Genomic DNA, 27,778 nt, shown 5'->3' with positions numbered 1-27,778 from the left:
CGCAGCGCAGCGGGACATGGAGGCCGCTCCGGCGGAGCAGGGCCCCCCCGCGCTGCTCCCGCCGCCGCTGCTGCCGGAGAAGAAGAAGAAGCCGCAGCGGGCACCGTCTCCCGCCCGCCCCAAGGAGGTGCCCGGCTGGTCGCTGGCCAAGAGCCGCCGCGGCGGGGGACACCCGGGCGCGGCCCCGCGGCTGGCGGCGGGCGGCGCGCACCCGCGGCGGGCGGGCGGGGGCAAGGAGGGGCGCCCCGAGAAGCGGACGGTGGCGGCGGCCCGGGCCGGCGGCAAGGGGCCGGTGGGGCGCGGTGCGGCTCGGGCCAAGGGGCGCTGCCGCGGGGCGGACGCGGCGGCCAGCGGGGTGCGGCGGTCGGCAGCGGCAGCGGGGTCAGCGGCCGGGTCGGTGCCGGGGGCCAGCCTGACCGACAGCAGCTCGGAGGTGTCGGACTGCAGCGCCTCGGAGGAGGCGAAGCTGCTGTCGCTGGAGCTGGGGCTCAGCGGCAGCGACGGCGAGTCCCCGGGCAGCGCCCCGCCGCCGCCGCCCTCGACCGGCGAGGCCTCGCCGCTGCCCGAGGAGCCCTCGGCCGCCTCCATGGCCAGCAGCCGCCTGCAGCTCAGCACCTCGCTCGCCTTCTCCGACCTCACCGAGGAGCTGCTGGACGCTGGCACCGACGGGCTGCTCCGCGAGCTGGAGGACCTGCGCTCCGAGAACGACTATCTCAAGGTGGGCACGGTGTGGCATGGCGTGGCATCCCAGGGCATGGGGCAGCAAGGCTCAGCATCCCTGGCGATAGTGTGTTTCAGCATCCCATGGCATGGCATTGCACAGCATGGCAACCCTGGCTGTTGCATGGCATGGTATGGCATCCCAGGGCAAGGGTCAACATGGCTTAGCATCCCTGGGCACAACACAGCATCCTAGGGCAAGGGTCAGCTTGGCTTAGCATCCCTGGGCATGGCTCAGCATGGCACAGCATCCCTGGGCAGTAGCATGACACAGTGTGGCATCCCAGGGCATGGGTCACCATGCACAGCATCCCTGAGCAGTAGCATGGCACAGCGTGGCATCCCAGGGCATGGGTCACCATGGCTCAGCATCTCTTGACAGTAGCATGGCACAGCATCCTTGGGAATGGCATGACACGGCATCCCAGAGTGTGGCTCAGCATGGCACAGCATCCCTGGGCAATAACGCGGCTCAGCATCCCCAGGTAGGGTGTGGCATCCCTGGACATGGCTGGGCATGGGGCACAGCTCAGCCTGGCATGGCATCGCTGAGCGTAGCCTGGCCTAGCTCAGCTGGTCAGCACAGCATGGCACGGCTGGGTGCAGGGCTCGGCACGGCTCAGCCCAGCATGGCATCACTGTATGTGGCCTGGCACAGTATAGTTGGGCTCAGTTCAGCGCATCATGGCACACCTGGGGATGGCCTGGCATGCTATGGCTGGTCTTGGCTCAGCTCAGCATGCTGTGGCATGGCTGGATGTAAGGCATGGCTTGCCTAAGCCTGGCATGGCCCAACTGGACGTAGGGCAAAGCTCAGCTTGGCACAGCATGGCCCAGCGGGGTCCAAGACCTGGCCTGTCTCAGCACAGCAAGGCCCAGCTGGGTATGGTCCAGCATAGTATGGCATGGCTGGGTGCAGCTTGGCTCAGCACAGCATGGCCAAGCCTAGCATGGCCCCAGCTTAGCATGGCTAGGCTCAGCACAGCCTGGGCTGGCACAGCTTAGCAAGGCACAGCTCAGCATGGGATGGCTGTGCTCAGCCCAGCTTGGCATGGCAGAGCATGGCACAGTTTGGCTCAGCCCGGTTTGGCATCCCAGAGCACAGCATGGCACAGCTCGGCCCGGCACAGAGTGGGATGCTCCCTGCTGCTCTCCCTGCCTGCTGACTCTGCCAGACCCTGGGGAGATTTTCCACCTCGCTTCTTTCTCCTGATTTCCACACTCCCCAGGGCCTTTTTCCAAGCATGTGGCTTGATGCCTGGTTCATGGGCGCATGGCGAAGCCAGGGCAGACGTGCTGTGTGGGGACAGGGGCACAGGGCTTGACTCCAGTCATACATGGACCCGATGCACCCTGGCACATGCTGCCCACTGCAGAGTGGGCACAAACACCCACCAGGTACTGCATCTTGGTGGGCTGCGGGCATTTTGCACCCTCTGCTCTTCTTCAGGGTGGGATGAGACACATGTGGACCTGCTAGGGGGATCCAGGAGTAGGTACTGCATCTTGCTGGCTGCTCCTTGGGTGTCACAGGTTGGAAATCAGACCAGCTCTCAATCACTGGTGCCAAAGTTTGTAAATGAGTCAGGATTATAGCTGCGAGGTGGGAGCTGGGCATTGGGTGACACGCTCAGAGATGCTCCATCAGGCCGTTTGTCCATTAGCAAAGCCCCGGTTCACAGCTGGTGTCCCAACTCCTGCCAGAATTAGCAGCAAGAGCTTAAGGGCTTTGGTTTACTGAGAGCTGGAAAAATACAGATGAGGCCCCTTGAGTTTCTAAGAACGTGCATGCAAACGCTGCCGTTCCTGTGGACAAAGCAATTGCTTCCTCCATTTCCACATGATCTTCCTCCTGACAAGCTGCAGGCATGCATGGTGCGAGTATTTTACCTGCCATGAGAGGTGGCAACTGAAATCCCCCGGCCAGGAGCAGCTGGGAGAGCGGAGAGCTGCTGGAATCATGCACCAAGAAACGCAGTGGGGATGCTGGTGGCATCTTCCCCTATTCTCCACCTCTCCATGTGTGGGTCTCCTCCCTGACACGTGCATCGTGCTCACAACCGTGTTTTGGTGTTGTAGCTCACGTCTCCTGGAACTTGAGCAGGAGACCGCTGGGCTGGTACCCGAGCTCCAGCTGGGTAGAAGCCGCAGCCAGATGCACATACCCCTTGTGCTCCACAAAAAGGTGGATGTTTTGTCTGGTTTCTCCAGCAAGGATTGGAAAATCATGCTGGGCTGCAGCAGGGTGCTGCCTCATGCCATCTCTGCTAAAAATTCAGGGATTTGGGGCTTTATGGCAAAAATAAAGCCCTAACCCAAGCGACCAGCATCACCCACCCTGCTGTGCAGCCCAGATCAGAGAGCAGCATGCAGGGACCCTGCAGGGGTGGCCCCGGCCGCGGCAGCTTCCCTCCCCTCGGCTGTGGGTGAATCAGACTTATCAGAGGTGACTTATTTCCTAGGACTCACCCAAACGGCTGCAAATGAATATTTTTTTAATATATTCATTGGAGCCGAGTAAAACCTGGTGCTTTTTTAAAAGAGAAATGAGCTTTTTGGAGGGCGTGGGAGGGTTGTGGTGACGTTTTGGCACGGGGCAGGCGTGCGTGGTGCTACTACGCCCGTGTGATGCACGTTGGGTTTCGGGGCTTCCCAGCAGAGCTGTTGTGAGCACGTCACAGCCCTCCATAGTGGTGCCAGCTCACGTTGCATCTTGCCTTGGCTGCCATAATAAAATGTACATATTTAATCACACTTCACCCGTTTCTCTTTGCAATCCAGATTTTTGCAAGGCTCTACCTTCCTCCTGTTGCTCTGGGCACAGGGGGGCTGATGTTTCCTCTTGCCCGTGCTCTCAATTTTGTGCACCTGCTGTGACCCTCCCGTAAATGGGTTATTTCAAGTGTTTCTCCAAAAAGTGCAATTTCTCACGTGCGGGTTGGCAGCCTAGCGAGGGAGGAGGCATCTCGGGTGTCCTTGCCCTGTCTCGCTGTTGCTGAGGCGTTTGGTGGAGAGCAGTTCCCAGCCCTGCTCAGCGGGCTGGAAAATGTGAGATGCGATACGGCAGCAGCTGCGGAGGGACAGGCAGACAAAGAGTGGGCACAGGAGAGGGTTTGGAGTGAGGGGAGGGGGTGATGCCTGCAAACCCTCTGCTCTCCGTGGGAAGGGACTTTGGCGAGAGCCATGAAGCACCAGGAACACACTCCTGCCTGTCCCCCTCCTGCTCCCTGCATCGCCTGGTGTCCCTTGGGGTTTGCCTGTATTTCCCAGCCCCGTGGAGAAACACAGTGAGTGGGTGGATGCCTCATTTTCCCCCAAGGCAGCTGAGGACCTGTGTGTGCCACCAGCGAGGGCTGTCTGTGAGCATCCCACGGGGGCACCCGGGGCCGGATGAGAGACCTGGAGGTTGCGTCTGGGCAGCCCGGTCAGTGCTGGGTCCCAGCTCTGCTGCTGCCCAGATCCTGCCAGGCTGCGGGGACAGGGACTGTACCCAGGGGTCCAAGTAACTGCAGGTAGAGCTGGGGCGCGGGGCTCTGCCGTGTGTCACCACATCAGCAGCCACCCTGGAAGGGGCTTTGCAGCTTTTTGCTGTTTCGGACACTGCACAAGGCAGGTTGTGCTGCGGAGAGCCCCCAGCTGTTTGCCTGTTAATTTATGGGGGCAGGTGTAAAGCTGGGAAATGTTGATTTTTCCCTCGCCGACGTGCTGTGCTCTGTGCCGAGCAGGAGCTGGCATGCCGGCCAGGGCAGGGCGCAGCGGGCTGCAGCGTGCAGGCTGCTGTGCCGAGCTGCAGCCTGACACGGAGGGAAGGATGGCCGATGTTTACTGCCAGAGCTGGGCTAGAGCTGCTGTTAATGCACTTAAAGAAACCCCTGTGTGTGACATGAGTGTCCCTTACCCATCCTGTGACCCATTCCACCCCAGCACGGGCTCAGGGTGAGCTGAGTTTACTGGGACCCCCTCACTGGCAGGGGACATGCCTGTGCACCCCAAGCAGTTTCCTTCAGAAATCCCCTTTTTATTTTATTTTTTTCCCTAGCACATTCTAGCACAATTCCCTCTTCTGCCTGGCTAGTGCTCAGAGTTAATTGAAAGCTACTGCTTTTGTCCTGTAATCTCCGAGGAAGTGATGCTTGTTGCTCCTGGATGGTAATCCCTGTCTTTGCACGGGGGATCGCAGGCTCTCCCACGGGCACACGCGCCACCAGCGCGGCCCCGAGCTCCACACAAAGGCATCGATGCAAAACATCCAGGCAGCTTCCACCCTTTCTCCTCCTTTGCATCTTGCGCTGAGGTTTGGGGTGCTGGTGGAGGCTGCGAATGCGGGCAGGGCTCTGTGCCCTGGGCAGGCGGCTGCTGCTTGGCTGCACCCCAGAGCCCGGGGCTGCCAAAGCTGAGGGTGTTTGTGCCGTCAGCAGCACGACAGCCAGCCATGGAGTTATTTGCATGATCCTGTTTTGTATCCGTTGCTGCTTTCTGCTTTTAAAAGATAGCGGATCCTGCTGAGGAGCTGTGAGCATTGCACAGCGCGAGTCCTCTGCTCTGGGCTGAGCTTGCTGCATTCTTGCAGGCGCCTAAGCCAGCGTGTAACTCCCCTTGGGCAAGAGAACCGAGGGTTTAACTCTTCTGCCGCAACCCATGACAAGTCTGATCTGCATTTTGAGGTGTGCTCTGCCATTTCCACTGGTTCCCCTCCTGCCATGCCAGTGTTCAGGGCCAGCACCCTAAAGCTCAGCCCCTTCCAGGTCTTGCCTGTCCTGGAGGAGCTGATGTCTTGCAAGTGGGCGTGTGGACACAGCTGTAGCTGTTACCTTCTCCTGCTCTGAAAATGCATGTTTTTCTTTCCTGAACTGGAACCAGGCAGTTTGCATCCCACCTTGCTGGTTCTTATTTGCCTTAATAATCTCCCCAGGGAGAGACAGCATCTCCAAGGCTTGCATGGAACAGGTTGAAGGTGCCCATTGTCTCTTGGGTTCCTCCATCAAGTGTAACACAAGTGGGCTGTTTGCTTCTGCATCCCTTGTGCATTGACACAAGTGTCCCCAGACTGCAGATCCTCAGTGTCTTTTCCAAGACAGGTGACTTCTAGTGTAAAACCACCATGAAATCTTTGCTGCTGCAGAGATGGGGTGAGCATGAATGCAGTGGTGGAGAATGGAAGGGTAAGCAGCCCATGGGTGCTGGGAGGCTGTGACTTCATGCAGGCATGGGCGCCTTTTTTTTACAAGACAAGTGGCCAAGCCTGGCAGTTGTGTTGGAAAGAAGTCGTTTATCTTGTCCTCAGTGTTGCCCACCTTGTCTCCATTTCGCACTTCATTTAGCATCCTTTATGGTGCTTCACGCTTGCAACACCACCCCTGAATTTTGGATGTTTCTAGGGGCTTCCTCACCACTCCTGGCTCTGCTCTCAGCTTTATCCAAATGGATTTTTTCCTTTGATTTTGCTAAGTTGGGCCTCAACACCAGAAAATGTGCAAAGGGCTGTCTTGGACCCCTGAAGCCAGCTGGGGATCTCTGCACACCACGGCTGCCTCCAGCACTGCGGGGCTGTTCTGCCACCGCAGCCCGGCCATGGAGGGGCTCAGCTTTGCTGTCCTAAGCTCTCTTCCACTTTGCTGGCATTTTGCTGCTCTCTGACCCTAATCCAGCTACTAGGGCTTAGCGGCAGGGCTTGCCTCCCAGGGACGTCCTCGGGGCGGGCTGTGGAGCTGCAGCCACTCGAGGGGTTTATTGGCGTTATGGGGCGCAAGCGAATTCCTGCCGCTGGAGCGAAGGGAGGCACCGCTTTCCCGCCCCCCCAGTGCCAGCCCTGCTGCAAACCCCCCATCCCGCTCCCAGGGGAGCACCCAGCCAAGGAGCAGCTCTGGGCTGTGCCGCTGGGCTTTGCCCAGGCAGCAAGTCAGGCCGGACACGGCCTCCCCCTGAAATGATGGTTGCTACAACCTGAGGTATAAACAAGCAGGAGCTCTTAGCACAGCAAGCCCAGGCTTCCTTCCAGCAAATGCAAGGTTTGGCTGGGTTTTTTTCCAAGGTCCCTGCTCCCTGCCCTGCTCAGCTGCTGCCTGGGGAAGCCGCATGGCAAATAGTAGTGGGTACAGTCAGCACTGGAGCAGGACACAGGCAGCCCCACCTGCATCTGCAATCATGTTCAAGCCATGATTCGTGTGACTTTGGTGGCGAAAGGCTGTTTTCCACCACACTGTTGCAAAATGCCTGCTCGCCTGTGACGCATAATGCACATTTTCCCATGAAAGCTCCCAAGGAATAGATCCCATGAAACCTGCTCGCACCGCTCCCTGGGCTGGTTTGTCTTCTGAGGGTTTCACTGGTGTCCCCAAGGGCCATGGCACTGCCACATGGGGTGGGCAGTGCTGGCAGGGGGTTTCCATCAGGTTCGTTGTCCTAAGGTGCATCGCAGCCATCACAGGGCTGTCTGCAAGCGTGTGTGGTTCGTCCCTGGGGGTTTCACACCTGAGTTGTCCGGGCGATGTTTCTGCAGTGATGCCCCTTTCAGGGGACAGTCTCTGGGTGTCCCCAGGATGTCCCACTGCCCATCTCAGTGCCTCGGGGCTGTTCCTGCGCTGCTCTTGTGCTCAAGCCCCGTGGGCAAGAAGCAGAGCAGTGGAGGGTGGCAGGACACTGGTGGCCGTGGTGCCACCAGCTCCGGCAGCCTGGGCTGCGAGATAATCTGGGATTGTCTAATTGACGTTCCTTATTTATCACGTAGTGCTTCAAGCCAACAGTGAGTGACTGTGACTTGTCCCCGCAGCTGCTGCCCCCCCCAGCTTCCCTCAGGCTCAGCTTTGCCTTTTGGAGGAATTCGTGCAGCTGGGGCTTTGTCCGGGCTGGGCGAGCGCGACAGCGAGTGTGCCAGTGCCTGGCAGAGCCGGCACGGTGCCGCTGGCTCGGGCTGTGGGTCACTGTCACGGGTGGTGTTGGGAGCAGAGGGGTCCTGTCCCCCTCTGCCTGGGGTGAATCGGGGCTCTGCGGCCCCGCTGCCTGCGCCACATCCTCATCCTGTCCCTTCCCAGGCTGTGCAGCAGTGTGAGCCCCTTGTCTCTCAAATGGCTGTGGCGTTTGGCAGCAATGGGAGGTGTTTGGTGCTGGGGTGTTTTAGCAGGAAGGCAGATGCTCACTCCCTTCCCAGGAGTGTGCTGGGTCCTGGGGTTCTTGTCAAGGAGGAGAACAGCGGGCGCAATGGCTGGAGCGTTTGCTTGCAGGATTTGGGTTGAGACCACGTTCATGGGGATCTGAAAAGAGCTTTGGGCAGCACAGCCTGTCCCCAGGGACCAGAGGGGACAGTCCTTGAGCATCCCTGATGGCCATAGCCCAGTGCTGGATGGGGAGGTGGCACTGGGGTTGTTGCAGGGGATCCCACAGCATCCTTGTGCTGCAGACCCGGAGGAGGCTTTGGGTGGGTGCTGGTGCCAGCGGGACATCACCCCCAGCCCTGCTGTGACAGTGACACCACAGCCCCATACCTGAGACCTGGCTGGGCTGGAGGAGGTTTGTCACCGGGAGAGCTGATGGGACCAGGAAGGGGTGCGAGGGGGACCCAGCCTGGCGATGGCTTCTTGGTGGCAAAACGAGGGGCAGCTTCTGGTCCTCAGTGCTGGTGGCATCTCCTCCATGTCCCTGTATTGGCTCCGCTGTCCTCGCCTGCCATCTCCTCCTTCCCTCGCCTGCCTCCCTGACACATCTTTTCCAAAGACGACCTACATTTTTCTCGCCGCGGCTGCCGGCTGTGCTGCTGCTGCAGCGAATCCTCTCCCTCCCCCAGCTTCCTTTTTCTTTTACCACAAATATTTATAGGTGCCCATGTTGGCTGTTCCCCCCGGGTGGCTGGCTTGCTGGTGGGTGATGGTGCCCAGCTGGTTCCGCGCCCTTTTCCTGCAAGCATGGGGCTTGACTTGAAGAGTTTAAGGGCTGTGAAAATGGCTTGTGGGATGGAGGAGTGCAGGAGAACCACGGTGGGGAGAGGTCCTGGGGGGAAGAGAGCGGAGAGCAAGCCGCAAGGTCCATCCCCTCTAATGTGCATCTCCCCACAGGATGAGATCGAGGAGCTGCGCGCCGAGATGCTGGAGATGAGGGACGTCTACATGGAGGAGGACGTCTACCAGCTGCAGGAGCTCCGGCAGCAGCTGGACCAGGCCAGCAAGACCTGCCGCATCCTGCAGTACCGGCTGCGCAAGGCCGAGCGCCGCAGCCTGCGCGTGGCACAGACGGGCCAGGTGGACAGTGAGCTCATCCACAGCCTCGAGCAGGACGTCAAGGTGAGGCTGGGAGGACAGCATCCCCATCCAGGCAGTCCCAAGGTCCCCCAGAGTGATTTTGGTGAGATGTCGACACGGTGGCTGGTGAGGCAGGAGGGGGTGGCAGGGGATGTTGAGGTGCAGGGAGCTCCATGTGGCTGTGTGGTTTATGGGATGCAGCCCTTTGATGGGAGCGTCACGATTCCCCACTAGAATCATAGAATCATTCTGGTTGGAAAAGACCCTCAAGATCATCGAGTCCAACTGTTAACCCAACACTGTCCCTACCCCATGTCCCTGAGAACCTCATCTCTGCATCTGTCCAACCCCTCCAGGACTGGTGACTCCACCACTGTCCTGGGCAGCCTGTTCCAATGCCTGACAGCCCTTTCTGGGAATAAATTTTTCATAATATCCAATCTAAACCTCCCCTGGTGCAACTTGAGGCCGTTTCCTCTGGTCCTGGTGCTTGTTCCTGGGGAGCAGAGCCCGACCCCCCCTGGCTCCAAGCTCCTTTCAGGCAGGTCAGAGATCAGAAGGTCTCCCCCCAGCTCCTGTTCTCCAGCTGAACCCCCAGCTCCCTCAGCCGCTCCCATCACACTTGTGCTCCAGCCCCTCACCAGCTCCGTTCCCTTCTCTCAACTCGCTCCAGCACCTCAAGGGCTTTCTTGGCACGAGAGGCCCAAAACTGATCCCAGGATTTGAGGTGTGGCAATGGTGCAAGAAGTGGGAAGCAGCGCTTTTGGCTCATGGGTTGCCCTGGGCATGGGGATGTTTGGGGTGCTGAGAGGGATGGAGAGGGCCAGTGTTGCCCAAGGATGGGGGTCTCGCAGTGCCATGTGCCAGGTTCATCCTGCGCAGGCTGGAGCCATGTGCCCTGGGATTGAGCTGCCTTGTCCTGCACCGATGGGGACAGGATGGGGAAACGGACACGGCTGGAGCAGCACAAGGGAGCAGGGGGACCAGGACCCTGGGGACCTGGGAGCGGCTCCTCTCGGCCATTGAGGAAACCTTGCAGAGCCCTGGGCGTTGCAGCAAGCGGGCTGGGGCAGGGACAAGGGGGTTTCTGCGGGGTGACATTGCCTTGCTCTGGCCAGCCGCTGGCCCTCAAGGAGCCACCAGTGCCAGTGAGTGTTTGCCAGGGCTCTTGATGACACGGCTGGGGCCAGGAGTGGGGTGTGGTGGCAGCTGGAGACAGTTCAGGTCGGGGACAGGCAATAACTGGAGTTGTAACTTAGTTTTTTGAGCAGAAAACATCTGGTCCTGGAACTGAGATGCTCCACAAGTGTGGGGCTGCAAACCCTCTTGGCGCTGCCTGTTCCTGCTGGGGGCCCGATCCCCTTCCCAAACCACCCAACAGGCCCCAGCTTGTGGTGCTGCTGCTAAAAACACCCCTGTCCAGCTTCTCCCTTTCTGGGAAGAAAAGCGCAGCCCATCCTTGGAGGGGACAGGAGCCCATCCCCATGGCCTGAGCCCCCCCAACCCTGCAGGGTTCGCTGCTGCCTCCGCAGCACTGGTACCCCAGGCTGGGCAGGGGACCAGGTGTATTAGGGACAATTTTTCTCTTCATGCTGTTAAGCTCCCTTTATGCTGAGGGCTCCTCCCTTGCAGGGATCTCGAGATTGGGGATCTGGGCAGCCTTCACCCCGGGGCCAGCTGCCTTTTTTTTCTGTAACTCGATCCATCAGGTCGCCTTTCTCCCCGCCAGCACAGCTGCTGCCTGCAGTGAGAGGCTGCCTGCTCTGGTGCTCCCCAATGGCTTTTCCAGCCTTATGGGAGCTTTTCCAGACTCACAGCATGGGAAAAACACACTAAAAGGTGACGAGTACCCTGCAGCATCATGTTAGGGCTGGGGAAGGCAGGGTTTGGCCAGGGGATGGGGACACAGGGCAACCTTGCAGCTAGTGAACAGGGAACAACAGTCGCAGCACACGATCAAGGGGACACACACAGGGGCCAGGGTGTCACCCAGCACGGTGGCTGCTCCACAGGGTCTCAGTAACAGCCTGATGATCCCTGCATGAGGACTGCAGTGCTCAAGCACTGTGGTCCCAACCCTGTGCACATTGTACCCAGCCTGACGACAGCCCCGTTGTGTCCCCAGGTGGCCAAGGATGTCTCTGTGCGGCTCCACAATGAGCTGGAGGTGGTGGAGAAGAAGAGGATCAGGCTGGAGGAGGAGAATGAGGACCTACGCCAGCGGCTCATTGAGACAGAGCTGGCCAAGCAGGTGGTGCAGAATGAGATGGACAAACTCCGAGAGGTGAGGGGGACACAGGAGTGGGGACCGGGAAGCGTCCCCAAGGCTCTGCTCATAGCAGGTGTCCTGGCCATGCCCTGTGGGATCCTCCATCCCTGCTCGCATCGCTGAAACCCAAACCCTGCTGCAGATGCTTGCGAAACCCGAGCAGCGCTTGCCCTTGGCAAGGCGTGTTTCATCCCACCCTGCGTGCATGGGGTGGCTCTGCCCTATCTCAGGGGGTCTGGGATTTCCCCCCTGCACTAGAGCCACTTTTTGTGTCTTTGGCCGCTCGCTCAGCCTGGCCACTTGGGCCACGCATGACCGAAGCTCTGCACGATGTGCAGAGTCTGCCGTGTCCCTGGCACAGTGCCCGGTGCTGGCCGCATCCTGACCGCATGCTGCTGGTTCCAACGGGGCTGAGCCGTGGGGCTGCATGGCAGCGATGTCCCAGCAATGTCCTGGTGATATCTCAGCGATGCCCCGGTGGTGCTGCAGAGCTGGGCGGGTGCACAATCCCATCTGTGTCCTGGGAAGCCATGTGCTACACATGTACCCATACACACAGGGCCAGGGTGTTCCATGCCACACGGGGCTTGGGACCAGCTCCCAGCCAGGAGCGATGTCATCCTTGGTGACAGGAAAGGCATCCCGGTGACAGCGTGAGCTCGTGATCCATCGCAGCACTTGTAACCCACTTCCCTACTGCCTGGGATGCCTTTGGTCCCTGGGGAGCCTGGGGAAGCATCGCTGGCTGAGCCGCAGGGCAATGTGTGAGAGGAGACGTGCCGTGGCAGAGCTCGGTCCCTGCTCCCACCGAGGATGGGGACATGGTGGAGGGAGATGTGCTGTGGCAGAGCTCGGTCCCTGCTCCCACAGAGGACAGGGACATGGCACAGGGAGAGTTGTTTCTGCCACCAGCAGCAGGGCAGGGAGCCAGCACAGGGCTTGGTGGGTTAATGCCAGGGCCAGCTCTGGGCAAACTGCAGGACATGGCCACGATGCACCTGTCCCCTCTGCAGCCACCTTCTCACAAGGTGGCACTGAGCAGTGTCACCACAGACAGGGTGTCTTATCCCTGCTCCGTGCAGGCTCCGCTAACAGGCGTGAAATGGGTTTCCTTGCAGCCCGTGAGTGCGGCCTGAATAACAAATGGCAGCGGCGGGAGCTGAGCTCTCACGCTTGAAAAACAAGCTGAGAAAATGGTTGCGTGGTCAGCGCGTGGGGAGACCCAAGCACCGGCTGCTGCTCTGCCCTGGCGAGAGAGCATGGGATGGATCCGGCCCCTCTCTGCAGCTGCCCGAGCCCAGAGGGGACACCGAGAACTGGCACAGCTCAGAGCACAGCTCCCTGAGCCTGGGGTTGGTGTGTCCCCAGGCTAGCAAGGGCATTGGGGTTACTGGCTGATTGCAGAGTGCTAATTAGACAAATGAGTGAGTTAACAGCCCTCCTCCACCTCCTCCCTCCTGCTGGAGGGCGCAGAGTGTGGCAGAGCTTGTTAGCAGCCAAACACAGGGAGGTTGCGCAGGGCTGGGCTCACCCCTCAGGGCTGATTATTTCTCCCTTCCAAGAGGTTTTTCCCCCATAATTGGATAATTGTCAGGATGGGCAGATCAGCCCCAAAGGCACGTGCATTTGCCCCTCCAGCTCTACCCCATTGCAGCATCTCCTGAGGGGCAGGAGAAACGTGGGACCAGTCCAGGTACTCTGTGCCAAGGCTGCCACATGGAGCTCAGCTGCGATGGGACTCTGAGGCACAGGCACCCCAAGGGATGCATCCAAGGTGGGGTGATGCCAGCCCACGTCTGACCCACGGTGCTGTGCTTGGGGCTGCTCGGGGCCATTGCAGCCCCGGTCCCTGGCACGGCGGGGGTGAGGGACGTTGCCGTGGCACAGCCAGCCCCGGGGAGAGGCTCTGCAGCAGCAGCAGCAGCTCCAGCGATGGTCATGGCCATAATAGGAAAGCCTGGAGCCCAGCACCTTGGCACAGGCAGCAGCTTACATTTCACAGATGCTTTCTTTGGCTGCTGGGCCTCAGCGCCAGCTTGGAAATAGGTCCAGGGTAGCCGCGTGGATCAGCTGGTGCTCATCAAGAGCTGCATGGATGTTTTTGAGGATTTTGCCCCAGCTTCCCTTCCCAGATAACTGGTCCTGCTCTGGGCACCCACTTTTTTTCACCCTTCTAGTCTCTCTTATCAGCCTCCCCATCTCCCAGTTGTCCTTGCTAGCCTGGAGATTGTCCCTTGTGTCCCCAGAGACCCTGTGGGCAGAGTCAGCAGCGTCCTGGTGAGGAGCCCTCCCCATAGCTGAGGGACCGTGTTCCTTCCTTGGGGAAGACATGATGGGGAGCATCATCGTCTGCTGTTCCCACACTGGGATGCCTGACAGCCATCCCGTGGCCTGGGAGTTGGATTCCTGGCTCCATCCAGCCTGGACAGGACCGTGACTCAGCCACTCCACAGCTGCTTTCCTGCTCGCTCGCTGCTTGCTTGCCTGCAGGGGAAATTTCTGGTCAAACCCCATGATATGATGCTTGCCAGTCACCCAAAGCAGGGAGCCTCAGACCACCAGTGCTCTGGCGTTTCTCCTGGCTGGAGAAGTTGGCATTGGTGTCTGTCTGTGCTGGGTCTGTCTGTCCATGCTGGGGCGCATTGCCATTGCTGCAGGTAATGACTCTCTCTTCTCTCTGCAGAATTCCCTGAAGAAGCGGGGGTCTCGCTCCATTGGGAAGACCGAGAAGAAGCCGTCAGTGCAGGTATCAGCATCACACGTCCGGGACACGCTGTGGTGGCGCTCCGGCACCCCAGGTCTTGATGCCAGGATTAAATCTGGGCATGGCAGCACCATCCCCTTGCAGGGCTTTCCTGCCTTTCAGAGATCCTGCACAAGGGAGGGATTGATGTGCTGGGCCACCCTCATTGTCCTCAACTGCTCCCTTGTCTCATTTATCAATGGAGCATCAGTGGCCGCTGGCTTTAACCCTTTCTGTGTGTCGGGACTGCAGTAAGGAGTTGAAAGACTTTGGCTTTTACATCTAAAAGCTGCTCTTGCCTTTGGGTTGTGGCTGTTGCAGCCAAGGTCCCTCTTACCTGTGCCAACAGCTCAGCTCAAGGATGGCCTGGGAGCCCCATGGGCTTTGGGGGAGCTGAGGGTCCCCGGGAGGATGTTTTGAAGCCGAGCTGTCCCTGCCCGTGCCAGGGTGCTGAGGCAGCACCGGGGAGGGAGATTTGCCGGATTTCAGCTGTCACTTGCTGTTGGGCTGAGCTGCTGTGACTTGCTAATGCTGTTACCGGGGCTTGGAGGGGCAGAGCTGCTGTTGCAGGAATAGAAATGCAAGTGTTTTAATGCTGGAAAAATCCTCTTTCAAAGGCAAAAGACCTAAAAGATTTATTTTGGAGAGTGGATCTGCTCCCCCAAAGCTGGGGCAGGGATGGAGACACCCATGCAGGCACTCCTGCCATGTGAGAACATCCCATGGTGGGGACCCTGAGGGTTTCTGGGTGACGTGTGTCATTGCTGGCACAACCCACCCATGGAACACAGATCCGCAGGCCCTCAAAGATTTTCCACTTCAGTCTTTTATTTATCATCTCCCTTTAACTCCATCCTTGAGAGCCTTTTCAGGCCAGCTGATGGTCCCAGAGCCCTGCCCCAAAAGAGCAAACTGTGACTTTGCACCTACACCCAGCTGTGCCCCAAGCCAAGGGGGCTCTCTGGGAGCCCCTCTATCACTGCCCTTCCCCAGGCTGAAATACAGCCCTTCCTCTGCCTCCTCCCAGTGCAGGAAACAACCCCCAGCCCTGGGCAGCCCTTAAACCCCCATCTGCTTCCCACCCCCCCGCGGAGCTGAGACTCCTCAGCCTGGGGACAAGGGTCTAGATGCAGCCCCAGCTCTGCGGTGGGCCCAATGCTCCAGGAGAGAGCTGGCGCTGGAAAGCAAACCCTGAGCTTCCCCGGGTGCAAACGCTGGGTGCCTCCCCGGTGCTCCCTCTGCCACGCAGCCGTGGCTGGGCGGCCCCACGGGCACAGATGCTTGTGACTCATTGGTGGCTTCCTGGGCCCCTTTCCTGCCCGGCCGCACTGGGCGAGCGTTGGTGCCCCCCGAAAATGGAGCTGGGGCGGACAGACCCACCGCTGAGGCCTGCCCCGGACCCCAGGAGCACTCGAGGTGGTCTTGGGGACACGTGTGTCCCTCCAGAGGTGCCAAGGGGCAGAAGGACATGCCGTGCTGCTGCTGTTTTGGTTTTTTTTTTCCCCTAGAAAAACAGGAACTGAGGTCATGTCTGCCCTGGCGGGGAGAGCTGCCCGCGCCAGCCCTCTCCTAATCTCCACAGCTAATTAGGAGGGGAACAGCTTTAATGCTCCTTAGCGAGGCCACGTCTCCGTCCACAAACACGGAAGAGCTGCAGGCTGGTCCCTGTGGTCATGGTGGGGTGTTTGGGGAATGAAACAGCACCCCAAATTCACAGGACCCGCCCCCCCTTGCATTGCCCCCAGCCTCAATATGAGCAGCTTGGGAAGTCTGCAGAGTAAATGGCTGCTGTGGGGTTTGGGGGAGGTGAGTGTGGAGGGGGACTTGGGGGATCAGGAGCACCCAAAGTGGGGGACAGCTTGTTTCTGCCAGCCGAGGGAACTGGAAAGGAGATGAGTTCGGCCAAGCAGAGGGTTCCCAGGGCCAGCAGCCACCTGGCCAAAGGGCTCGGCCACCACCAGCACCAGCCGGGGCTCCAGCGGGTGCCGTGGGACGAGGGTCCCAGACCGGCAGGTCCCCTCCTGGCAGCACCACGCCGGAGCTGGGAGCGCTCGAGTGACCCTGCGGCATGGGAAGCCACAAGCTGGACGTCAGGAAATCCTGGTCCTCCGTCCAAAAAGCTTTCTGAAGCAGAGAAACGGTCTCACTGGGCAAATAGCCAAGATCCTTGCTTCTAAATTTAAAAAATGAAACAAAACGCGTGGAGAACGGTCCTAAGAAGCAAAGGGGCTCATGAAGGGACTGGTGGGGTAAGACAGGGGGTTTGCCTGGGTTTTCTGTCACCTGGCGAGGTGGTGGCAGCAAGGACGACTGCTGGCTGAGGGCTGGGACTTCAGGAGGTTTCCAGCCGAAACTGCTGCTTCTCCACCCCATGACAGAGTGTTTGGGGCTGAGCGGGGGGAGCAGAGCCTCAGTGGGGGGATTGCAACCGCAGCAGCCCAGTTGTTTCAGCGCTTGCCAGCTTTTGGGAGGAAACCTTGCCGGTGGCTTTTATTTTCCTCCACAGAGTCTGACAGCTTGCCTTCCCCCTCGGGCTGCGACGGGGCTGGGATGGCTCCCCCCAGCCCTGGCAGTGGCCTGATGTCCCTCCTAGGGCCAGAGCCATGGGTCTGCTCTCCTGGGCACCCTGCCCTGTCTCCAGGATCTCCCTGAAAGCCTCCAGGATGGATTATTTTTTTTCCCCTCCATGAGCAGGGGCTGCAGCTCCCCTGTGATCACCGGAGCCGGGGGGCAGCATGTCCCCAGGGTCACTCAGAGCTGCCATAGAATCATAGAATAGTTGGGGTTGAAGGGACCTTCGGAGCTCCCCCAGTGCCCCCCCTGCCATGAGCAGGGACATCTGCACCAGCTCAGGTTGCTCAGAGCCCCGTCCAGCCTGGCCTGGGATGTCTCCAGGGATGGTTCAGCCACCACCTCTCTGGCCAACCTGGGCCAGGCTCTCACCACCCTCACTGTAAAAAATTTCTTCCTCATGTCCAGCCTGAATCTCCCCTCCTTTAGTTTAAAACCATCACCCCTTGTCCTATTGCAATAGGCCCTGCTAAAAAGTCTGTCCCCATCTTTCTTATCAGCCTCTTTTAAGTACGGAAAGTCCGCAATAAGGTCTCCCCGGAGCCTTGTGTTCTCCAGCGGAACATCTCAGCTCTCTCAGCCTGTCCTCCCAGCAGAGCTGTTCCAGCCTCGGGTCATTTCTGGGGCTCCTCTGGCCCCTCTCCAGCAGGTCCATGTGTGTCCTGTGCTGAGGACGCAGAGCTGGACCAGCACTGCAGGGGGATCTCACCAGAGTGGGGCACAGGGGCAGGATCCCCTCCCTCGATCTGCTGCTCGCGCTGCTGGTGATGCTGCCCAGGATACAATTGACCTTCTGATCCTTGGGAGCATGTTTCTAACACCTGCACCCTCTCGGTCCCCAGGAGGACAGCGCGGACCTGAAGTGCCAGCTGCATTTCGCCAAGGAGGAGTCGGCCCTGATGTGCAAGAAGCTGACCAAGCTGGCCAAGGAGAACGATGGCATGAAGGAAGAGCTGCTGAAGTACAGGTCCCTGTACGGGGACCTCGACAGCTCCCTCTCCGTGGAGGAGCTGGCTGACTCTCCCCACTCCCGGGAGGCCGAGCTGAAGGTCCATCTCAAGCTGGTGGAGGAGGAAGCCAACATCCTCAGCCGGAGGATAGTGGAGCTGGAGGTGGAAAACCGTGGGCTGCGGGCAGAGATGGATGACATGAAAGGCCAGGGGGACAGAGAGCTGCCGGGGCAGGACACACGGTTCCTGGCAGGCATCTCCAGCTGCGGGGACGCGGGGGACACGGTGGCGGAGCTGCGCCGGCACCTGCAGTTTGTGGAGGAGGAGGCCGAGCTGCTGAGGCGCTCGCTGCTGGAGCTGGAGGACCAGAACAAGCTCCTCCTGAACGAGCTGACCAAGTACAAGTCCGACCACGAGCTGGACGTGACTCTATCGGAGGACAGCTGTTCGGTGGTCAGCGAGCCCTCGCAGGAGGAGCTGGCCACGGCCAAGGTGCAGATCAGCGAGCTGAGCGGCAAGGTGAAGAAGCTGCAGTACGAGAACCGCGTGCTGCTCTCCAACCTCCAGCGCTGCGACCTGGCCTCCTGCCAGACCACCCGGCCCATGCTGGAGACCGACGCCGAGGCCGGCGACTCGGCGCAGTGCGTCCCCACCACCGGCTGGAGGGACGGGATGGGCAGCAGCGAAGCCGACGGGCAGGACAGGGTGCCTGGAGGTGGGAAGGTGCCCGATGGTCCCACCAAGCTGCTCAAGGCCAAGGACTGGGAGACCTTGCTAGGCATCCGGGACCAGGCGGCGCTTGTCAGCAAAGCGATCGATGTCTTGATTTCGGATGCCAACGGCTTCAGCTCCGGGCTGAAGGCGTGCTTGGACAATGAGTGTGTGGGGACACTGCTGGGCGAGGCGGTGGGTAGCGGTGGCGAGGGCCCCAGCGATGCCAAGCTGATGAACGTGCTCCTCATGCGGCTGGGTGTGCTGCAGCAGGACCTGGGCTGCTTCACCAGGAAGGTGGACAACCTCACCAGTGGCCTCAAGGAGCACACGGACTCTTTCCCGTTTTCCAGCCCTGGCAGCCACGACGCCACCAAAGAGGGGCTGCAGAAGGAAAATGCTTCTGACTTCCAGGTACGGGCTTCTTCCCATGTCCCCTGCAGCAGCCGCCGCTTTATTTGCTGCCCCATTTCCTCACGCTTTAACGGAGCGAAACCCCAACCTCTTAATTTAACCTCCCTCCTGCCTCTTCAGAGCAAACCCCAAACTAACACCTCGCTGCATGCCAGTGGCACCGGGGACAAAGTAGGACTCTGCTCCAACAGAGTGTGCCCAGGGCAGGAGATGGTGGCATGAGCTGGGGGCTCTTTTGGGTGCAATCCCACCTTAGCAGGGGCTGAGGCTCCGGCTGCTCTCTCCCAGCTCAGCCCAGTGACCCTGGTTCAGAAGCTCTTTGTTTATTGGGGATGATCTGGGTGGGAGGAGAGCAGCATGCAGCCCAAATTGTGGGGACATCGGTTGCAAGAAGCCTCAGCCTGCAGTGGTACCCAGGCAGGTAATTTGGAGAGCAAAACCTCCAGGGCAAGTCTGCACCCGATGGGGAGCATCTTTGGAGCAGCGGAGAGCAGCTCATGCTCTGCCATCCCTGTCTCCAGGGGCTCAGGTGATGCTGGGGACCAGGGATGTTGATGGAGGTTGGATCTGTGGGCTCAAGCCCCTTTCTGGAGCACACTCGCTTGTTCAGAGTCCTATTTTCCTGCATGTGGTCCCACAAGCCCCAGGTCTCAGTCTCCCCCAGTCACTGCATGGCACCGTAACTGGTGTTTGCACATTTTTTCCCTCTTTCTCTCTTTTTTTCCCCTTTCCCCAAACAATCCAGGCCACGTGTCTCCTCATCCTGTGTTTCCTTTTGGTTTCCGCATTGTCTCCCGCCATGGTGATGAAGCTCCTTCTCCTTCTCATCCTTTTTGTTGTCTTGTAGTTCTTTACTGTTTCGGAGACCCATTGTTTTGTTTTCTGGCTTTTTTTTCTTCCCGCTCTTTTGGTTTGTTCTCATTAACTTGCCCACGCATGCAGCAGCCTGATTTTAGGGACGCCGACCCTTACCGCATCCCCCACGCCAAGGACACGGACCCTGTGCAGCCCCGGAGCTATAAAACCTGCCGGCCAGAGGAGAACGACTCCTACGCCACCGAGGTACGATGTCAGCAGGGAGCTGTGTCCCCTTGGCCAGCAGGGTTGCGGACAGGGCTGCAGGAACGGGGATGTTCCTCTGAGAGCTGGGGACAAGGGAAGCCACATTGGGGAGGGACACAGGGAGCCTGGCACAGCTCACTGTCCCCATCTCGTCCCCGTTGCAGATGAAGGAGCTGCAGCTGGTGCTGTCAGAGGCCAATGAGAGCCTGCGGGGACTGCAGGAGCAGCTCTCACAGGAGAGGCAGCTGAGGAAGGACGAGGTGGACAACTTCTCGCAGAAGATCTGCCAGGTAAGCTGGCAGCAGCCCTGATCCCCGGGACATGGGTGTCCCTGTGCCCATGGCCGTGCCACCTCCAGCTCCAGGCTGACCACCCACTTGGGGACCTGGGTGTTAGGCGGGATCACACACAGCGTGTCCCATCTTCAAAGAGCATGGGGGCTGAGCACGCTGCTCCTTGAACATGGGTGTGCAGCTGTGCAGAGCTTCCGCCCATGGCAATGCCTCACTGTCCCCACTGTCCCCATCAGGCTCCCAGGCCTGTTAAATACAGGGCTGGCACCAGGCTCAGCCCAGCCCCTGGGGCTGTGGCACCACATCCTGGAGCCCGTGCATCTCTCCACAGCTGAAGGAGGATCACCAGAAAGCGCTGCTGCGGCGGGAGTTCGAGCTGCAGAGCCTGAACCTGCAGAGGCGACTGGAGCAGAAGTTCTGGAGCCAGGAGAAGAACCTGCTGGTGCAGGAGTCGCAGCAGTTCAGGCAGAGTTTCCTCCTGCTCTTCATGAAGCTCAAGTGGTTCCTCAAGTGCTGGCGCCAGGGCAAGATGGTGCACAGCGAGGGCGAGGACTTTTTGGAGGTACTGTGGGCTGGGGGGCTCCTACCTCAGCTGCTGTGGAGGGGGAACCACGCTGTCAGGCATCCTCGGGGCTGTCCCTTGTGCCTACATGTCCCACTCCAGGGCTGCTCGGGTATCCCCGATCCCTGACCTTGGGCTGTGGGTCCGCTCATCACCCCAGCCATGCTGTCTCCTGCAGGTGAACAGCATGAAGGAGCTGTACCTGCTGCTGGAGGAGGAGGAGCTTGCCCCCCAGCAGCAGGCGGACAACAAGACATGCAGTGGGGACACCTGGACCCCCAACACGGTGAGCGGGGTCCCCATGAGCCCAGGGGTGGGCAGGATCAGCCCTCACCATGGCTGCATGGGATGGGCTGGATGCTTCTCCCAGGGTGCGTGGCTGAGAGGGGACATTCCCTGCTGACATGTCACCCCTAGGGGTGGTCCCCTGCCCTGGTGGCACCCCCTGTCCCTCAGCCTGGGGGTGGGCAGCCTGCGAGGCTGGGATGAAGAGAGGGCAGCTCCAATGGGGTCTCACCCCATTTGGTCCCCCCCGGCTCCCTCCGCTCACCCCCAATCCCCCAGCAGCCCAATGAGTGCATCAAGACGCTGGCGGACATGAAGGTGACCCTGAAGGAGCTGTGCACGGAGCTGCGGGAGGAGCGGCGCGGTGCCAGCGAGCTGCAGCAGCAGTTCACCAAAGCCAAGGCCGCCTGGGAGATGGAGCGTGCCGAGCTCAAGTGCCACATCGCCCAGGTGGGAGCCCCGGGCACCCCGCGGGCTGGTGGGGATGTGGGGCTGGCTGGGGGGCTGGTGGCACCGTGTGCCCAGCGCTGGTGGTTGGGCAGGGCTGCGAGGCAGGATGGCACGGTGGGAATCTCAATGAGCAGCCGCTCCGGCAGGCGAGTTTCTATAGCAACGGGGCTGGCGTGAAAATCTGACTGTGGCGCAGCAGAGGATGCTCTTTATTCCTCTGCTGGTTTGTCTGGGGCGGGCGGGGTGGTACCGGGGCTCAGCATCCCTCCTTGGTGTCACAGCGTGGGTGGGTGCTCTGCACCCTCAGGGATGCTGTGAGAGGGATGTACGGCTATGGCAATGGCAGGAGTTGGAGGGAGGGCAGCCACAGCGCCGGGGAAGCTGCTGCCTGCAGAAGCAGTCCCATCGCTCTGTGGTGAGGAGGGGTTTCAGCTCCCTCGCACTGTACTGGCAGCAGCCCATGGCCATACAACAGCTCCACTCTCCGGAGCGTGTGCCAGCACCACCCAGGCAGGATTTCCTTGGGCAGAGCTCAGTGGTGGTCCCTGTTTCCCCTCTCTTCCCCCAAAAAGCGAGCAGAGCTGCCATAGTGGCAGCACCCCAGTTCCAGGTGCCAGCGGGAGCAGCATCTCCTGCTCCGGCAGCCTTGTGGAGATGCTGCCCCTCTCCAGGAGCCGGGTCCAGCAGGCAGGAGTGCACGCAGAGCTCAGGATTGCAGACAGAGCTCAGCCGAGCAGGCAGGACATTCAGCCTGCGTCCCACTGGGTGACCGGCTGCCGGGCCGTCTGGCGTGACATGGCTGGAAGCCAGTGCCGGCTGCGGCTTGGCTGTGCCCACAGGCAAGCCATGCTGTGTGACATGGCTTTGGGGACACACTCATTGCCCAACCTGGACCCGCACTGGGAGCTGGGATGCCCACAGCTTTGGCCCTTTGCTGGGGATGTCCAGCGCTGTGCTGGAGCCATGGGGCCCCCACAGCCACCAACGTGTCCCCACAGCTGGAGTCAAAGGCGGGCAAAGGGATCACGGAGCGTGCGCTGCCAGACTGGAAGGTGGCATTGAAGAGGGAGCGTGAGGAGCACCAGCATCTTCTAGCCGAGTCCTACAGCGCTGTCATGGACCTCACCAAGCAGCTGCAGATCAGCGAGAAGAACTGGAACCAGGAGAAGGTGGAGCTGCTGGCTCGCTTCAAGGAGGAGCAGCAGCAGGCAGAGCAGCAAGCAAAGGACCTGCAGAACAAAATTAACCAGGTATGGTGTCCCCTCATCGTGAATGTGTCCTCCAGCTTCTGCCGCTTGCCTCCCCGTGCGTGCCTTGAGAGCATGGAAACACTCTCGGAACACACACCAGGGGCAAGCGGCAAATGCTTTTGCTTGCCCAGAGAGGCACGTGTTGCACACATTGAGTGACCAACACATTCTCCAGTTGCAGAAAGGAGCCAGCCCATGGGCATTGAAGCACTCTGAAATGGAGAGGCATGGCAGCAACTGGAAAGAGGTGGGCAGGAAAAGGTGGAGGGCTCTCGGGGTGCTCACTAGGCTCAGGTCTATGCTAAGGGTTAGATGGGAGGTCATGTGAACCTCAAATAACACCCCTTGAACCAGGGACTGGGAGAAGGAGAGGATGGAGAGCGTGGCTGAACACCAGGGGCTTCAGCGGGGTTATAAAAAGTTGATTTAAATTGGATATGATCACCATGAGCCCCATGTAGCCCTAGGGATGGAATGCTGGGCCTGGGGTAGGTGGCAGTGTGGGAGGGTAGCTGGGTGCAGCCCCTGCTCCAGCCCAGCTGGGCGCTTTGGTCCTGTGCTTGCTGATGCCAGAGCTTTCTTCTGTGTCCTCTTAGGCTCTCAATGAAAAAATCACAGACAAAGAGACAATCTCTGAAGCAGAAGCCAAGGGAACCAACCTCAAAAGGTGGGTGCACTGGTGCCTGCATGGTCCCCAGGGCAGGGAGGAGGCTGCACAGGGCTGTCCCCAGGCTTGGCAGCTGAGGGAGGATGCAGCAATGGTCCAGGGTTGTCCTGGAGGCCAAGCCCAGGAAGGTCCTGTTGGGTGGGAGCAGGGTGTCTCCAGCTGCCCTGTCCTCTCTCCCACAGGACCAAGTCCGTTTCCTCCATGTCAGAGTTTGAAAGCTTGCTTGACTGTTCTCCCTACCTCCCTGGAAAGACCACGCCGGGGCTGGGTGACCATTCTCGGGGCAAAAAGGCATCTGCAGCCACCCAGCTGCTGCCCAACGGGATCCGGGACAGCACCGGTGTTCCTCCCTCAAACTGTACATATGTGAATATTGAGCAACCTGCCCCCGACAGCCTGGCCAAGGAGAAGCTGGGCATCTCCTCCTGGGACTACTCGAGGGCAAGCAGCTTCTCTGGCCATGATCCAGCACAGAAACAAATGCAGAGGAGCTACACGGCACCTGACAAGACGGGGATCCGCATCTACTACAGCCCGCCGGTGGTGCGGCGGCTGGAGGCACCTCTGGTGCACAACAAGGAGGGGAAGATCATGATTGAACCTGGTTTCTTGTTCACCATGGCCAAACCGAAGGAGCCAGAGGAGTCAGCCAGCGCCGAGAGCACCTACAGCCAGTGGCTGTGCAACTTCTCCAAGCAGCAGCGGGAGCTGCTGGATGGCGGGACGGTGGAGAGCACGGTGCCGGCGGTGCCCCACTTCCCCTCGTCACTGCACGACCTGGAGATCTCTGGCAACATGAGCGATGACATGAAGGAGATCACCAACTGCGTGCGGCAGGCCATCCGCTCCAGCTCGCTGGAGAGGAAGGTGAAAAGCACCTCCAGCCAGACGGTGGGGCTGGCCCACGTGGGGACACAGACCATCCAGACGGTGAGCGTGGGTCTGCAGACCGACTTGCCGCGTGGCAGTGGCGTGCACGGCAAGAGCTGGTCCCCGCGCAGCTCCTCCCTTGTCTCCGTGCGCAGCAAGCAGATCTCCTCCTCCCTGGATAAGGTCCATTCCAGGATCGAACGGCCGTGCTGCTCCCCAAAATACGGCTCTCCGAAGCTCCAGAGGCGGTCTTCCTCCAAGCTGGATGCCTCCAAGGACAGGAGCCTCTGGAACCTGCACCAGAGCAAGCAGAATGGCTCCGCCTGGGCCCGCTCCACCACCACCCGCGACAGCCCCGTCCTCAGCAACATCAACGATGGCTTGTCCAGCTTGTTCAGCGTGGTGGAGCACGGCGGCAGCACCGAGTCCATCTGGAAGCCAGGGTGCCCTGAAAGCGGCCGGGCCAAGCCTGAAGCACCCAAGTACGGCCTCGTGCAGGAGTTCTTCAGGAACGTCTGCGGGCGGGCGCAGAGCCCCACAGCCCCCCTGGAGAAGAAGGAGGCTGCTGGGGAGGAGGGCAGCAGGAGAGCCGAGCACCCCAGCCTGGCCACTCACCACCCATCTGAAAACATCTCCCGCGTCTTGAACAAGAAAGTCCTCAAGCAGAGCAGCTGCGAGGACCCCAAGCCCTCGTCCCCTGGCCAAGGGAGTAAGGACACAGCCCTGCGGGACCCCGACCTCATCTCGGCCATGGCCAGCGAGGTAACGAGGCAGGGTGACCCCCGGGGTGTCCCGCCGTGGTGGGGGACGGGGTGCCCAACCCCTCTAAATCCCCCTGTGCCCTGTCTATCTTTGCAGGACACGGCGTGTGACTGCAGCTCCCAGTCCCTCACCTCCTGCTTCGCCCGGCCGTCCCGCTCCGCTGTCCGCCATTCCCCTTCCAAGTGCAAACTGCACCCCGCGGACCCCCCCAGGGCGGAGGAGAAGCCGGGGGGCTCGAGTGAGTGAGGTGGGGGCCGGGGGTCGCAGCCTGCCTGCTTTCCACTCTCCTGCTGGAAATACACCCGCACTGGTGCCCTGCGGGGGCCCCTGTGGGAGGCATCGCGGGCGCATCTGTCTCCTAATCGTCCCCTTGCCCCCGGGGGACGCTTACGAAGCAGATGTGGAGGCTGCCGGTAGCCCCGGGGTGCACGGGGACATCCCACCGGGGTGGCTGCTTCACCTCCCGCCTGTGCAGAGACCAGCTCCCTTGGAGCCACTGCCGGCACTGGGGGCTCCTCCCCGGTGCCCACCGCCCCGGGAGTGTCAGCTGAGACCCCGCCATGCCGAGGGGGCTCACCGGGGTCCCAAGAAGGGGAGAGCAGCCGGGGCAGCTGCTGGTGTAGATAGGGCAGGGCTGGGGTGACGCACGGCAGGGACACTGTATGGATGTGACGGATGGAGGCACGATGCCGTGTTGGGCGGAGGGTGCTGGCTCCAGCCCCGGCGGCTGCTGCCAGCGCTGCCCGCGCCCCTGCGCATCCCTGCCAGCACCATTGCTGCGCAGTTGCATCAGCCGTGGGGCCGCCCGTGCTCCCCGGGCAGGAAGGAGGCGGGGAGGGTCCCTGCGGTCACCTGTGCTGGGCTGGGGGGGGCCCTCCCTGGCCACTCTTCTGCTCTGGAGGGGCTACTGAGGGTCCTCTTCACTGCTGGGAAGGGTCTGGTGGCCCCCCTGGCTCCTCCAGCTGCAGGGACAGGGACACTGGTGCACAGTGTGGGGCAGGACGGCGTGTGCGCACTCGTGTGTGTGTGATCTCCTGCCACCATCCCGAGGGGCCACAGCTGTGCTGCCCCCCTGCATTGCACCCACCTCCCTGCCTGGGGCCACTTGTGGTTATTCGCTCCTCCAAGTGCTGAATATACATATTTCAAATTTTTGGTTTTGGTTTGGTTTGGTTTGGTTTTGTTTCTCCACTTTTGGCTCTGCCCAACTCCGGACAGCCTGCAATGTAAAACCAAGTGCTTTTTAAAAATACTGAAATGAGCTACATTGGAGATGCACCAATTGGATTAAGAGATTGTGGGTTGGGAGGCTGCAGCGTGGCCGGCGGTCTGCGCCACACGTCCCTGGGTCACCACCAGAAAAAGCCTTATCTGGGGAGGGAGGAGGCAGCAGCCACAGCCCCTGCAGCAGTGTGGAGCTCCCAGGGCTGGGGGGCTGCGTCCCAGCCCCACACAGAGCAGCGGTGGTTCCTCTGTGCAGCCCTAGGAGAGAATAGCAATTTCAGAAGCAGCTGCCTGACCTATTTTCAAGCTGCCTACCATAGAGGCCAGGCAGAGATTCACCCAGATGGAGCTGCCTACAGGTGCCCGCACCTCCTGGGCTCTGTGCATTGCTCTGGGGCTCTGTACATTGCTCCAGGACCTCTGTACATTGCTCTGGGGCTCTATACACTGTTCCAGGAGCTCTGTGCATTGCTCTGGAGCTCTATACATCGCTCCAGATGCTCTGTGTATTGCTCTGGGGCTCTGTACACTACCCCAGGGGCTCTGTGCATTGCTGAGTCCATGTACACTGCTCCAGGGGCTCCGTATGCTTCTCCAGAACCTCTGTGCATTGCTCTGGGGCTCTATGCATTGCTCCAGGGGCTCTATGCATTGCTCTGGTGCTCTGTACACTGCTCCAGGACCTCTGTGCGTTGCTCTAGGGCTCTCTATACATTGCTCCAGGTGCTCTGTGCATTGCTCTGGGGCTCTATACATTGCTGCAGGGGCTCTGTGCATTGCTCTGGGGCTCTGTACATTGCTCCAGGGGCTCTGTGCATTGCTCTGGTGCTCCATACACTGTTCCAGGGTCTCTGCACGTTGCTGTCATCTTGCAGCTTCAGTTAAAAACTGCTCCTGCTGCGGAAGCTGCTGCCCCCTCCCGTCCAGCCGCACGCTGCCCGCAGCAGGCAGCTGCATCACTGCCACGTCGCAGCCTCCGTCAGCATCTCCGCGACGGCCGCTCACTGCCTGTGTCTCTGGACACACCAGCATCAACCAGGGCCCAGCAGGCCCAGCACTGATGGCCTTTTGCTCCTGCAGCGCATGTCCGGCCCCAAGGGGACCCCGGTCACCCAGGTGTGGGACACGCGGGGCCGGCGCTGCCCACCCTCACCAGCAGCCGGGGCTGGGCAGCATCCCTGCCTGCCACCGAGAGCGGGGTCCCTGCGCCCTGGCAGGCACAGCGCTGCTGTGGGCAACCTCCTGCTGTACATAGATCCTTTCGGAGTGGTTTTTAGCATTTTCATTGATAAAGAGGGGTTTTGGTTTTGGTTTTAGGGTTTTTTTCTTAATTATTATTTTTAAAGACTCTCTACTTTTGGAATGTGGTTTCTCATTTTTACAACTGCCTTCTAATTATTTGTAATATTGGTCAGTTCCGTCTTATTCTGTAAATAGCAGTGCTGGGCATTACCCGTGGGGACAGGGGATTCACAAAAGCGATGGGGAATATTTCCTGGAGCTGTGGAGGTGGCTGATTCGGCCCCAGCCCCGACGCAGCCTCTGCCCCCATCCTCCCCCCCAAGAAGTCCAAGGCGCTTTGGGCAAAACCCCGCTTGCCCCTGCCCTGTCCTCCTGCTTCATCTCGCCAGCCCATGCCAAGGTCACATGAAGGGCACCTTCTGCCCCGACGATGGACCCCATCCTGTCCCCCCCGCACCATGCCTGCTTGCCGTGTGATGAATAAAGGCTCTGCAACCCCTCA

The 27,778-nt window shown here is 60.2% G+C and overlaps 1 protein-coding gene across 2 annotated transcripts; it reads left to right on the top strand.

Moving 5' to 3' along the window:
• Positions 1 to 27,778, top strand: MTCL2 (microtubule crosslinking factor 2). Of its 2 annotated transcripts, none has more exons than XM_065645396.1 (15): positions 1 to 718; positions 8,769 to 8,993; positions 11,077 to 11,235; positions 13,904 to 13,966; positions 17,377 to 18,609; positions 19,552 to 19,671; positions 19,836 to 19,961; positions 20,296 to 20,526; positions 20,705 to 20,812; positions 21,094 to 21,261; positions 22,260 to 22,511; positions 22,687 to 22,758; positions 23,108 to 23,178; positions 23,361 to 24,810; positions 24,907 to 27,778. In XM_065645396.1, the coding sequence occupies exons 1-15, from the start codon at positions 17 to 19 to the stop codon at positions 25,054 to 25,056; spliced, it is 5,130 nt and encodes a 1,709-aa protein (XP_065501468.1). In that variant the 5' UTR covers positions 1 to 16; the 3' UTR covers positions 25,057 to 27,778. The 2 variants fall into 2 exon arrangements, with proteins under 2 accessions (XP_065501468.1, XP_065501467.1); XM_065645395.1 differs by having other exon boundaries at positions 21,091 to 21,261.

Source organism: Caloenas nicobarica, chromosome 15 (assembly GCF_036013445.1).
Source record: "Caloenas nicobarica isolate bCalNic1 chromosome 15, bCalNic1.hap1, whole genome shotgun sequence".
NCBI lineage: Eukaryota > Metazoa > Chordata > Aves > Columbiformes > Columbidae > Caloenas > Caloenas nicobarica.
This window is presented reverse-complemented; position numbering and strand designations above follow the sequence as displayed.